This window comes from Salminus brasiliensis, chromosome 25 (genome assembly GCF_030463535.1).
Source record: "Salminus brasiliensis chromosome 25, fSalBra1.hap2, whole genome shotgun sequence".
Lineage (NCBI taxonomy): Eukaryota > Metazoa > Chordata > Actinopteri > Characiformes > Bryconidae > Salminus > Salminus brasiliensis.
The window spans coordinates 14,631,439-14,645,877 of NC_132902.1; the positions used below are offsets into that span (position 1 = coordinate 14,631,439).

General features: G+C 40.2%; 1 protein-coding gene across 1 annotated transcript in view; it reads right to left on the bottom strand.

Annotated features, from left to right (window-relative positions):
• The window catches only part of tox3 (TOX high mobility group box family member 3), a 59,974-nt gene that overhangs the window by 16,506 nt on the left and 29,029 nt on the right, over positions 1 to 14,439 (bottom strand). Inside the window, exon 2 of the mRNA XM_072671224.1 lies at positions 11,242 to 11,307. Coding sequence (XP_072527325.1) covers positions 11,242 to 11,307 — 66 coding nt within the window. The remainder of the gene's footprint in view (positions 1 to 11,241; positions 11,308 to 14,439) is intronic.

Genomic DNA, 14,439 nt, shown 5'->3' on the forward strand with positions numbered 1-14,439 from the left:
CTGAGCAATTTAATTCTCACAAAAGAAATCAAAACTGCAACTATTTCACTCGTGTGGTCCACTGAAAGAGAGTGCAGGAGAGAAAAGAGACATCAAGCCCTGTAATATCATGCTGCCATCATGCTAGCAGGCAGCTATGATAGAAACTGGTTAATCTGAGGTTAGAGGGATGCTGGGATGAAAAGAGAGAAAAAAGCAGAGAGCGAGAGAGAGCGAGAGAGAGAGAGAAAGAGAGAGACTCAGGCTTTAGAACACATTTTCACAGATGATTTTGGCTGGTCAGAAGTGTTTCGCTTTGTTCCTCACACTAGCGGCTGTAAATCTGCTCATCAAAGCTGCCTAATCCTGCAGCCTGAGAATTAAACTCCACCGTCACGCTTAATTTACTTAGTTTGCCTTCTTGGAGATGGAATTTCTCACCTGCTTGCGGCTCGGCGTGATCAAGATGTTCTTACAATGTATCTCTTTCGCACTTTCTCCACTCATTCTCTCTCTCTTTCTAGGTGTATCTGTGTTCCACTGAATATGCCCTTTTTAGCTATACAATTGTTATTAATTATTTGTCAATAAATGCAAAAAAAAGTAATATTACTATATTTCAGTATGAAACTGCTTTTCTTATTTAGCTGATGACCAAACTTCAGAGTCTTATTTTCACTGCGCTTCATACTTTATAAACTTTAAAATGCGATTGAAAGAAAAGCAAAAATGACTGAGGTGCCATCATTCGCACACTGTCCAGTACCTATCCAGTATCATTAGGGTTCATCATGGACGAGTTTATGTTTTACAGGACTGTTTGATGATGGTTTTGCTCAGATTTACAAGCAAGTATGTATATTTATTAATACTCCTCTACTCAGAAACCTAAGTGCTTGAGCACACCGTCAAAGATGTGTTGTTAAGGCTGTTATTGAGAAGGCAAACGTAAAACCGCTGTTTCCAACTTCCAGCTAATGTCAGATAGATGTTTCCTACACTAGCTAATGTTAGGTAAATGTTTCCTACACTAGCTAATGTTAGGTAAATGTTTCCTACACTAGCTAATGTTAGGTAAATGTTTCCTACACTAGCTAATGTTAGGTAAATGTTTCCTACACTAGCTAATGTTAGGTAAATGTTTCCTACACTAGTTGATGTTAGGTAAATGTTTACTACTCTAGCTGATGTTAGGTTTACTACTCTAGCTAATGTTAGGTAAATGTTTACTACTCTAGCTGATGTTAGGTAAATGTTTACTACTCTAGCTGATGTTAGGTTTACTACTCTAGCTGATGTTAGGTAAATGTTTACTACTCTAGCTGATGTTAGGTAAATGTTTACTACTCTAGCTAATGTTAGGTAAATGTTTCCTACACTAGCTGATGTTAGGTAAATGTTTACTACTCTAGCTGATGTTAGGTAGATGTTTACTACTCTAGCTAACGTTAGGTAGATGTTTACTACTCTAGCTGATGGTACGTAGATGTTTCCTACACTAGCTAATGTTAGGTAAATGTTTACTACTCTAGCTGATGTTAGGTAAATGTTTACTACTCTAGCTGATGTTAGGTAGATGTTTACTACTCTAGCTGATGTTAGGTAAATGTTTACTAATCTAGCTGATGTTAGGTAAATGTTTACTACTCTAGCTGATGTTAGGTAGATGTTTACTACTCTAGCTAATGTTAGGTAAATGTTTACTACTCTAGCTGATGTTAGGTAAATGTTTACTACTCTAGCTAATGTTAGGTAAATGTTTCCTACACTAGCTGATGTTAGGTAAATGTTTACTACTCTAGCTGATGTTAGGTAAATGTTTCCTACACTAGCTGATGTTAGGTAGATGTTTCCTACACTAGCTGATGTTAGGTAAATGTTTCCTACACTAGCTGATGTTAGGTAGATGTTTACTACTCTAGCTGATGGTAGGTAAATGTTTCCTACACTAGTTGATGTTAGGTAAATGTTTACTACTCTAGCTGATGTTAGGTTTACTACTCTAGCTAATGTTAGGTAAATGTTTCCTACACTAGCTAATGTTAGGTAAATGTTTCCTACACTAGCTGATGGTAGATAAATGTTTCCTACACTAGCTAATGTTAGGTAAATGTTTCCTACACTAGCTAATGTTAGGTAAATGTTTCCTACACTAGTTGATGTTAGGTAAATGTTTACTACTCTAGCTGATGTTAGGTTTACTACTCTAGCTGAAGTTAGGTAAATGTTTCCTACACTAGCTAATGTTAGGTAAATGTTTCCTACACTAGTTGATGTTAGGTAAATGTTTACTACTCTAGCTGATGTTAGGTTTACTACTCTAGCTAATGTTAGGTAAATGTTTCCTACACTAGCTGATGTTAGGTAAATGTTTACTACTCTAGCTGATGTTAGGTAAATGTTTACTACTCTAGCTAATGTTAGGTAGATGTTTACTACTCTAGCTGATGGTACGTAGATGTTTCCTACACTAGCTAATGTTAGGTAGATGTTTCCTACACTAGCTGATGTTAGGTAGATGTTTACTACTCTAGCTGATGGTAGGTAAATGTTTCCTACACTAGTTGATGTTAGGTAAATGTTTACTACTCTAGCTGATGTTAGGTTTACTACTCTAGCTAATGTTAGGTAAATGTTTCCTACACTAGCTAATGTTAGGTAAATGTTTCCTACACTAGCTGATGGTAGATAAATGTTTCCTACACTAGCTAATGTTAGGTAAATGTTTCCTACACTAGCTAATGTTAGGTAAATGTTTCCTACACTAGTTGATGTTAGGTAAATGTTTACTACTCTAGCTGATGTTAGGTTTACTACTCTAGCTGAAGTTAGGTAAATGTTTCCTACACTAGCTAATGTTAGGTAAATGTTTCCTACACTAGTTGATGTTAGGTAAATGTTTACTACTCTAGCTGATGTTAGGTTTACTACTCTAGCTAATGTTAGGTAAATGTTTCCTACACTAGCTGATGTTAGGTAAATGTTTACTACTCTAGCTGATGTTAGGTTTACTACTCTAGCTGATGTTAGGTAAATGTTTACTACTCTAGCTGATGTTAGGTAAATGTTTACTACTCTAGCTAATGTTAGGTAAATGTTTCCTACACTAGCTGATGTTAGGTAAATGTTTACTACTCTAGCTGATGTTAGGTAAATGTTTACTACTCTAGCTAATGTTAGGTAGATGTTTACTACTCTAGCTGATGGTACGTAGATGTTTCCTACACTAGCTAATGTTAGGTAAATGTTTACTACTCTAGCTGATGTTAGGTAAATGTTTACTACTCTAGCTGATGTTAGGTAGATGTTTACTACTCTAGCTGATGTTAGGTAAATGTTTACTAATCTAGCTGATGTTAGGTAAATGTTTACTACTCTAGCTGATGTTAGGTAGATGTTTACTACTCTAGCTAATGTTAGGTAAATGTTTACTACTCTAGCTGATGTTAGGTAGATGTTTACTACTCTAGCTGATGTTAGGTAGATGTTTACTACTCTAGCTGATGTTAGGTAAATGTTTACTACTCTAGCTAATGTTAGGTAAATGTTTCCTACACTAGCTGATGTTAGGTAAATGTTTACTACTCTAGCTGATGTTAGGTAAATGTTTCCTACACTAGCTGATGTTAGGTAGATGTTTCCTACACTAGCTGATGTTAGGTAAATGTTTCCTACACTAGCTGATGTTAGGTAGATGTTTACTACTCTAGCTGACGGTAGGTAGATGTTTCCAACACTAGCTGATGGTAGGTAGATGTTTCCTACACTAGCTGATGTTAGGTAAATTTTTCCTACACTAGCTAATGTTAGGTAAATGTTTCCTACACTAGCTGATGTTAGGTAGATGTTTCCAACACTAGCTAATGTTAGGTAAATGTTTCCTACCCTAGCTGATGTTAGGTAAATGTTTCCTACACTAGCTGATGTTAGGTAGATGTTTACTACTCTAGCTGATGGTAGGTAGATGTTTATTACTCTAGCTGATGGTAGGTAGATGTTTACTACACTAGCTGACGGTAGGTAGATGTTTCCTACTGTAACATTAGGACAGTAACTTGTAATGTTTGCTAGCGTCAGAAACAAAGAAAATATACATACACATCATGTACTGAGAAAGAAATGCTCTTCTGTAAAGGGCAAGTGGTCCTCATCAGCATCAAAAACTCTACTGATTAGTACTGTTAGATTATTAGCTCCACTGCAGATGCAATTACCATTATTACTGCCATCATATTGTTTGGATTGTTTGGAGTTTTTTGTCTTGTAACAGCCAAGAAACAAGTAAAAAAGCCTTAAAAACTATTCAGTACTAATGGATATGAGATGTGACCTTACTAAAATCTGTAGCACTTATGCAGATATGGACCTTATAGGGTTAACAGGGCAGGACTATGCTGACAGTTGTTGATTAAAGAGTATAAATGATTCTCTTGCTTGCTGTAGGGCACACACTCACACACACACACACACACTCTCTCACACACACACACACACACACACACACACACACACACACACACACACACACATATATATATGCACGCATACATGTACTGAAGAAAATACACACATTTACACAAACACTTAAAACTAATTTATCCATGCTTTGACAAGCGCTGATGACTTCCAGCACCAAGTATTTCAAATGCTCCACCCATATTCTCTCTCTCTCTCTCATTCTGTCTCTGCCTCTCTCTTTCCCTCCCCTTTTTCTTTGGCCTCAGTCCAGTGTTTAACTTTCACTGCTGGTCCTGCAGCTGAGAGCATGTGCAGAAGTAGCTCTGCATTCATCAGCGCTGAGGCCCGAGGCTTACAGCATGTAGAACATATTAACATCGCCTCCAGCCAGAACTGTTTAGAGATCCACACAACTCGGCTTGCAGCCGTAGCGGCGGTGGGCTCATTACTCCCTCCATGTGTTCTAATCAAAACAGGGCCGCTACAGACGGCTGTCTTACAAACGCATGTCAAAAGTCAGGAGAGGAGGAGTGTGAAGACATGCAAGTGATCAGAGGACTGGATTGGAGAGTCCAAAAAGACAGAAAGAAAGAAATCAGAAAGGGCAAAAGGGACAGAGAGAGAGTGAGGGGGAGAGAGCGAGAAAGAAAGGAGATTGTCATACTGGAAAATGGGGCAGAAGGGGAAAAAGGAGGAGAGAAGGGGACAAAGGAAATGAGAAAAAAGATGAAGAGAGAGAGAGAGAGAGTGGAAATGGGGGTATTCTTTTACTTTGCCCCATGACCTTTCTCTGTGAATAAGACCTGCACTGCCAGCATGTTTTTACAATAACAATAAGAGAGGGAGAGAGAGAGGGAGAGAGAGAGAGAGAGAGAGAAAGAGAGAGAGAGAGAGCAGTGCCCCCTGACCTAAATATCTCTAAAACACAAAGCTAAGCAAAGCGTCTGATGCAACTTCCAAAGACCACACGTTGCGTCTCTTTCGTGTTATTTTTTTTGTTGTTGTTGCGGAGTGAAAACACAAACATGGCCATGACCTTTAGGAATAACAAAGCACAGGCTGGGGGTGGGTGGGTAAAAAGGTCTCAGAGAGAGAGAGAGCGAAAGAGAGAGCGGGAAACAGAGAGGAAAAGAAAGAGAGAAGAGAGACTGTTATCTACAATGACTGTGGTTGTTCCCATTGTCCCATTGCTAACGATGATCCAAATTAACATCTGCTGCAGGAGACAGTGTGGGTTTGTGTGTGTGTGTGTGTGTGTGTGTGTGTGTGTGTGTGTGTGTGTGTTTGTGTATAAATGTGAATTGAGACGTGCAGTGGGGGCATGTCTGGTGTTGGGAGTTGTCAGCTGTCAGTACCAGTGTGTCAGTGTGTTGTGCTGGGAAGAGGTGCCAGACTGGGATTGTTTTCTGGAACTCACTTCTTACTGTACATTACAGCTGTGTGTGTGTGTGTGTGTATAAGTGTGTGTGTGTGTATGTGTAGAAATAAATAAGATCACTGTGCTGGGTCACTCTCTCCGTCTCTGTAAGTGACCTTGCTTTGAGCTAGATTTGATTTGATCTCAGTCTTTGCTCTAACGGTCTGTCTGACAGTAAAGCAGCAGAACTTCTGCTCAACATGTTTTGAATGCAGATCAGATCAGCAGACTGAACTGTACTGAACTGTACTGTAAGGGAGGAGGGGTCTGAAGAATAGCGGTATAGCACAACACAATACACACCTGCCTTTAACTCATCAATACTCGTCCTCAGTTACTGAGATATGGACAGCGTTCCAACTCCAGTATGTTTGTGGGATTCAGATTTCCAGTTTTCCCTTCAGAATAAATGGGGTGCAAAGGTTTATCACTAGCAAAAGCAACCACTTAGTAACACCTGAGCAACTACCTGAGGCACCATTGTAACCACAGCAACCACTTAACCACAATAATCACCTTGGATACCATAGCAACCACCTAGCAACCTTATAGCCATTCTCTGTTTAGTCACTACGGAGTGGGTTTCACCAGCAGGTTTACTGGACAGTTAATACTCAACATCTTCTTGTTTCATTCTAACAAGAGACACACGTCTGGTTAATTGGCTTTAATTGCAGTGTGAAAATTATTTGTACTGTAAATGTGCCACCACTGGTTCTTTCTGTCCATTCAGACTTATCAGAGGTCAAAAATTTAATATTTTTATATATTAACGCATTAAATGAAAAATTGGTATTGTAATATTACACAAATGGCGTATCAACCACCTTCAAATGGATTTATACATCTGTGTTTGCACAAAGAAGAGACAATCTATTATGATTAGAACGTGATTAAAGTCTGACAGTGAGAATACAGGCATGTACGTGTACATCATTATTGTAAGCATGTATTTAATGCATGTACTTTATAATTACACTGAAATAGCACAGTGTCTAAAATTGAAGGTACAAAACGAAATCTAATCAGGTAGGTTCATCCATCCATGCAATCAATGTACTGGGGCTCAGAAATGCAGAGATCGCAAAGCAATATCCAGAGTCTCTCCATAAACCATAAACCTGGTAATCTAATTGAGAAGAGCAATAACCAGCACTTGTCAGAAAGGCTGTGTGTTGCAATTACAGCATACAGTCTCTGACTGGATCGATGGAACCGAGCGCCCAATGTCAGGAAAGCAGAGAGCTCTGTGCTCCTCGAATGACAACATGGTGGTAAGAGTCTTGCAAATCTGGTCTACATGAAATCCATCTCAACATATTTATGAGCTGTTTCATGTGGGTAATTTGATTGGGGGTGATAGAGGATACTGCCAAATGGGACCAAATGGAACTGTGTTAGTGTCAATACGGAAGAAACAGCAGTCCTTAACGTGTACGCAACCGTAAGAGCAGGGTATTATTATCCTTCAATTGCAAAACGATATTAGTGATGGTATGACACCACACTTGGCATTATGATGCCAAAACCTTGAGTAATGATTGAGCCTAATAATGATCAATTATTTGTATATATGTAGCATCCTGCCCCGCCCTCGATCAATCGAACTCACACAAAGGCAATGGGTAAATGGCATCGCCCCAAAAACGTCGATCAGTCCATCTCCAGCCAACAACATTACAAACACAAATTTTCATAAAACTGTAATTGCATAATCTTGTTCCTACGTTACAGTACGTGTGGTTGTTATCACATGATCTACTTCACGTTATATGGTGCTGTATATTTCAGTAAATATGGTGCTGTATTATGTTAGTAAAAAACCTACAGGTTTATTCTTTCTCTATGACCTCTGATTCAGCACTGTTTCCAAGTAGTACTCTGATATGTATGTATTTGTATCAGATCGGTGCCATCTGTAATGTGTATTATACGTATATGTGCACATATACTTAAGGAATGTATACAAACTCTGACTCAATTTCCAAAAGCCTTACAGAAACTGAAATGTGTACATTGAGTTCACATTCCTAACGACGCCACTTATCTGTGTCTAGATTGTGGCCCCAACCCCTGAGCTGAAACCGTAAACCAATTTGAAGCTAATTTTAAATGGCATATTATGACTAGGAGAGCCGTTTTCTACAGCACAGACGTCACCCGCTTCTCATTATCACCGTCATCTCCTGAAACAAAAGGAGAGCGATATAGGCAAATAGCAGCAGTGTGCATGCAAAGTCTATGACTGTGACATGCATGTGGGCTGTTTATTTCTGTACGAGAAGAACAATTTAGTTGGCTAATGCTGGATCCAGCAGGAACGCCCCACCTCCAAGTCTCTCTCGCTTTCTCTCTGTTGACACTTTAAGTAGATTAACGAAGCTTTTGGGCACACCAAAAACCCATCACACTGTCCAATTACACCACACAGAAGAGCCAAGTCTTCTTAACGTCTCTTCAGGTCAGGTTACGGGAAACAATGCGCACACCCGCTTAAATATATTTCAGCACTTCTGCTTCTTTTAATTCCACACTGGTTGTCCTGCAGCAGTGTGACATCTGCAGCGCGGAGGGGGGAACAGTTGTTCCTTTTGATAAAATGGAAATGAAGATAGAACTACTAGGCTAGCGGCCCCCGCTGCTGCTACAGGGGCCTCACAGCTGGGCTTTCCCCAGCTACGAGCATCGCAAGACAGCTTGGCATGGAAAATGCTCTTCTAACAGCCAACCCGTCCACAGTTTAAAGGAACAGTTTGGCAAAAAAATCATGTTTACACAATCTCTCCAAACGTACTATATCAGCCCAAACATGTTTGGTTCTTAGCAGTGTGGCACTGCCAGAAACAATATAATCAAGTCAATTTGAGATGACTTAAAAACTTAAGATGATTAGCATATGTGCAGTTTGAGTGTACATATACTGCACCAGCTTCGTAGCTCCAGTGCAAAACTAGAGAAAATAATGTATATTTTTATATTTGTAGCCTTCCTTTAATATGCCAATATGGACAATACTGTTCAATATTCTTGGCTTCATCTTTTTTTCTAATTTAGATCCAAGTCTGCCACTTCACACACAAACACAATCTGGGTTGAAGCGGTATTGTTCTTGGATGATGGAGGTGTCCTCCAATTCCAATGCGACAGAAACGCAGCGAGAACCTGATGGAAGAGGCTAGGGGACTGTAGTATGGAGTGTGTTTCAGTGTGTTAGAGAGAGCAGAGATTGTGTTATACATGAGAAACAGTTACTCAAGCTCAAAGCTATAAAACCAGTGCAGTCTCTCATCTCACAGTGCAATCACATAGTGTTACTGAAGCAAGCCAGAGTCACGGAGGGGCAGAATTTATGATACATGTATTTCAGTTACATTGGCAGCCTCTCTGTGACAGTCTGAGTGAGAGAGGGAGGCAGGGCGAGAAGAGAGGGAAAAAAAGACTGGAGAAAAAAAGAGAGACGGTTGTGAAAGTCTAGGAAGATTTTATTTTATTTTTCTTTTCTTCTGTATTAAACTCTCTGAGTGTAGATCTGAAAAATCAGAGACACTGGGAGAATATAAGGAGAGATTATATCCCTTTCTGTTTTTGCAGATGAAAAGATATTTCTATGCAAGCCTGTCTGCATCTCTTCCCTATTCCCTTTATGCCTCTACATGAATATATAAACAGTTTTTTTGCATCTTAAGCTTCCACAACATCACCTGAATCAGTTAGGAGCCTGCAGCCTGAACATATCAACCATCTGTTGTTTACTCCACCTCAGACTGTCCGTACATCTAGTTTAGATTCCGTCTTACCTGCACTCACGGCACAGAGCCCTCTCTCAAATAAAGCCTGTGTCACATCAGCCAAGACTAATGCAGGATCAACAGTCATATCACTGGTTTAGAAAGCAAGTCCCGTGTGTCTGCTTTCTGTCCGGTGCAGGTTTGAGTTGGTGGCAAATGAGAGCTGTCGCTTTCAATACTATGTTCTCAGGGCTTTTTACAGTTCTGGGAGTGAGAATAATAATGCGTCACACCTTTCAGCTTGTGGCAGTCTCTAGATATTTGTATATATATATATATATATATATATATTACTGGTGTAATAGACATGTACAATGATAGTGGAGTCATACCGATATCAGTTGCTTCTAAAAAAAGCATCGGTTTGACCTGCCTTATATACAGTTGCTGCTTCTCACAGCAGAGTTCTGTTCAAGTGCATTACAGCCCAGTGGACTTCAAGTGCAATATGAGCAGATATGAGGCTCAAACGAAAAAGTTCATAAGCTCATAAGCTCATAGTGGAACATCCAGGTGGTCAGATTTTTTTTATTTTTTTGGAGATCAGTGGTTTGTTCCCCTACCACTCTTGCTTAGTGTTTTTCAAGACTTCAAGATCATACTAGAGATAAGCTCACAAGATCATAAGCCTGAAAAGGGTTAGGCCTCTGTCAGTTCATTTTCGGACAGATATCAGAGAAATGAAAGACATTCAGCACCACTGCTACTCTCCCAAAGAGTAAGTGTTCTATAAGAATTGGTGCAAAGGCTAAAGAACCCTCAAACAAGTGGCCAAGGTGAAAGAGTCTTGAAGTCTTATAAAAACACTGAGCAAGAGGGGTAGGGGAACAAACCACCAAAATCTGACCACCTGTTCCACTATACTGCAGAAGCGATATTCTGTGGACGGACAATGCCAGCGATCAACTTTTTGCTAAATTAATACAGGCTTACGTTTGGACAAAACAAAACACTGCATTCCAACACAATAAGTATGATGAAGGAGTACAGTATTGTAGTTTGCAAAGTACCAATGTAATTTTTAAGTTAAGTAATTTAAAAAGCTTTGCATAGACGAATGAGAGAAACAGCTCAAAGGGCATTTTTTGGAGGCAACAGTCAATAAAAAATGCCCCATTAACTACTAAACACAACCTTGACTGTTCAAAGTATTTGGGCAAAGATGACACTGTAAAATGTAAACTGTCTTGCTCTTTTGGAGAGGCAAAGTTCACTGCAGAGGCTGGGACAGAGGCTGGACAGCCACTGAGAGTTTTTGTCATAACTACTGTACAAGTGGGAAGAACCACTTAGTGAATACAAAACCGTACTGTAAATTCAACCCTAAAACACTGCCACGGGGCTTTGAGTGTTCAGTCTGCCAAAACAGCCCAAAGGAAAGATTCTCTGGAAGCTGTACACTATGTAAAGATGGCAATTATCATTAAAAATAATCGTCGGCTAATGAGACAAAACAATATTACATCTGAAGAGGATTGCAAATACTGTTCTTGTTTTGGAGTTAACAAAGCTTGACCTGCCAATGCTTAACACAGCTTTCTACAGTGCCAGATAATGAGCTCTTTCTCAGTGTTGGTGGTGCAGCAGTGAGCTACTTACATCTCCTCCTGCAAGCAGAGAGCCGTTTGCATCAGCCATGTTCATGTAGTTGTTGTTGTTCCCGAACTGCAACGGAAACACAAGAGTAAAGAGTGTTAGACAGTCATTTTACATCATTCACACTCCAAGTTAAACAGTGATTTCTCCCCTTAGAGATGTACAGCAGGCTTTGTTGACCAGTAAAATAGCAGCACAGCAGAAAACAACAAGCCTTCTGTAAATGTTATGAGGCTTTCCATGCATTATTAGTATAAAGTCTCTCTCTCACTCTCTTACACACACACACACACATACACACATACATACACACAGTTCTCCCCTCTCGTATGCAGAGGGAGGTGTGAGGGGTTGATCTAATCCACTCTTCAGTACTGGTCTGTATTCAGGAAACACAGCCTGGTTTGCATCACAAAAGAAGGGAGCTGAAATGCACAGGCATGTTATTAATGTTCAGTAACCCAGGGAGACGATGCAAACCTGGCACTGTGAACTTGCTAGTGAAAAACGCACTGGGTGTGCTAGACTGAGGTTTAGCAGTGGAGAAAAATAAGAAGAGAATTGTGCCTCTTCAGTTTTTGCATGGTTGCTGCAAGCTACTGGGTACTAGAGACTTTCACTGCTTGTTAGCTACATTAGCTACATTAGCTTGTAGCTCCAGTGCAAAACAAAAGACTAAACACACCTTATCGACTACATTTGAAGTATAGGGAAAACTGTAAGGATGTACTGACGTGGGAATTGTGGTTTGATGCCAGTATCTACTACTGTACTACCATTTATAAATCTGCCTGTGCTGATGTTCTTATTCAGAGCAACTTATTTCTGAATCATGTTACACAGGTAAGTAAATGTAGCAATAAGAGTCTGGCACCATGTGCTCATACTGATGTAGTGTGGTGGGCTTGCCCAGTACACCGACCATCAGTGATTCAGATTATACTGGAGTTTGATAAATGCATCCTCAACTCTCTCTCTCTCTCTCTCTCTATATATATATATATATATATATATATATATATATATATATATATATATATATATAATTCTGCATATCCCAAGAAATACAGAGATTTTTCGTAGCACAATGAAAGGGCAATTTTGCAACAGTTCTTTAATCAGTTGTCACAGCCCTTGTAGCCAAAGTGTTAGAGGGCAAGTGCAACAAACCATGTAGAATTTAATGACTTGTTTATCACTTACTAAGAACGCAGTGATTGCCGCCCTTGTTTAGTTCGAACGCAGCACAACCTGAGCTAGTGGTAGGATTTTTATTTGTAAGCTTTTATTGGTTAAAGCACTCCATTTACTCTGACTGCTTATTGTGTCTCTCACAAACAATGTTAACGCGTCCCAAAAAAGAGAAGAAAACTACACACTAGAGGTGGAACAAAGCATTGTAAAAACATTTACACTTGATCAAATTACCTGACATAAATGCAGCATGTCGAAATGGCTTGCGAGTGCCAGGTGTGATAATTAATCTCATGAGGGCGAAGTGTTAAGATTTATTGCCCGTGTTCATCTACACTTGTTAGGAAATCTTCTTCTCCTTTTTATACCAGTACAGAGGCCATCACACACTGACAGGTAAGAACAATGCAACAGCATCATAAAGAATTAAGGGGCAGCAGCTGGAGGGGCCAGAACAGTGGGCCCCTCAGGGACCCAGCCAAGACACACACACACACACACACAAAACATCTACACATGAGCTTCTAGGCACTATTCAGAGTTTCCTCAGCATGTCTTCATGTGTTTAATATAAACTCACTCCTGTGTACGCACAGGCAGCAGTAGAATCGGGACATGTGCTTTCTTTTTTGTGGAGGACAAACAATAGCAGAAACAAATTAAGATCAGAGGGAAAACAGAAGAGCATTCATTTATTTTTTTCCTGCTGCTTTGTTATAGGCCCCTTTTCTTCTGAGTGGTTAGTATGCGAATGTAATTACCGAAGGAACTGTAGCTAATCAACTGCGAATGGTATCCATTAATTAGTCTATGCCCTGGAGAGAGAGCGAGAGGGAGAGAGCAAGTGTGTGTGTGTGTATATGTGTGTGTGCGTGTGTGTGTGAGCTTAAATGTTAATGTCAAAATGCTACAGCAATCTGTAGAAAAACACACAAGTGAGTGCACACACGTGCTTCAGAGCATCTGGTAGAGCAGGTGGCTTTGGCTGATCAGGCCGAGCTCTCACCTAACACAGCACTGTGGAAAAAGGATGAAATACACACACACACACACACACACACACACACACACACACACACACAGAATCACCCTCAACAATCAGCTGAACATCTGTCCAAAACAGAAAAGAGAATGAATGACCCTCTTCATCATTCTTTCACTGAATCACTTATTGCATCTCTCTCTCTCTCTCGCTCTCTCTCTCCCGCTCTCTCTCTCTGTTCTGTTATCAGTGAAGTGTTCTGGCTCTTCTCTAAGACTTCCAAGCGGAAGTCCAGACATGTCCCTGTCCAAGCAGCCAGAGCAATGCAGAGATGGGAGGAGAGATAGTGTGTGTGTGAGAGAGTAAGAGAGATTGAATGTGTGTGTGTGTGTGTGTGTGTGTGTGTGAAAGGGAGAGAGAAAGAGAATGTGTGTGTGTGCAGTCCCAGGAGGGGCAAGTGAGATTGAAGAGCAAAAAATGCACAATGGAGAGAGAGAGAGAGAGAGAGAGCTCACACAGTGCATTGTGGGAAGTGCATGCCTCATTTCATCATTAATGGGAGTGCAGCTGCAGCACAAACACAGCAAGTAGTGTGTGCTTGTGTGTGAGTGTATGTGCGTACACGTGTGTGTATGTATTCGTTTTTGTATATTTTCAGGACAAATGTGGGAAAACTACAGAGCAACAGTGGCTAACCTACAGGACAAAGTTACTGAGGTTAAGATAGCTATTCATTACATACAGGTTCTTAAACATACACTTTATGTCCAAATGTTTGTGGACACCCCTACTAATTAATGCATTCATCTACTCGTAGTCCCTGTAGAGAAGTACTACCAATAGAATAGGACTCTCTGGAGCAGATAAATATGAACCCATTGGCACCATGCCTAATGCCAGACGTGAGGTAGAGGGGTACAAAGCCCCCCAGCACTGAGCTGTAGAGCAGTGGAACTGTGTTCTCTGGAATGATGGTGCTCCATCCAATACTATTAGGATAGAGTTGGGGATGGGGTGGGGTGGCG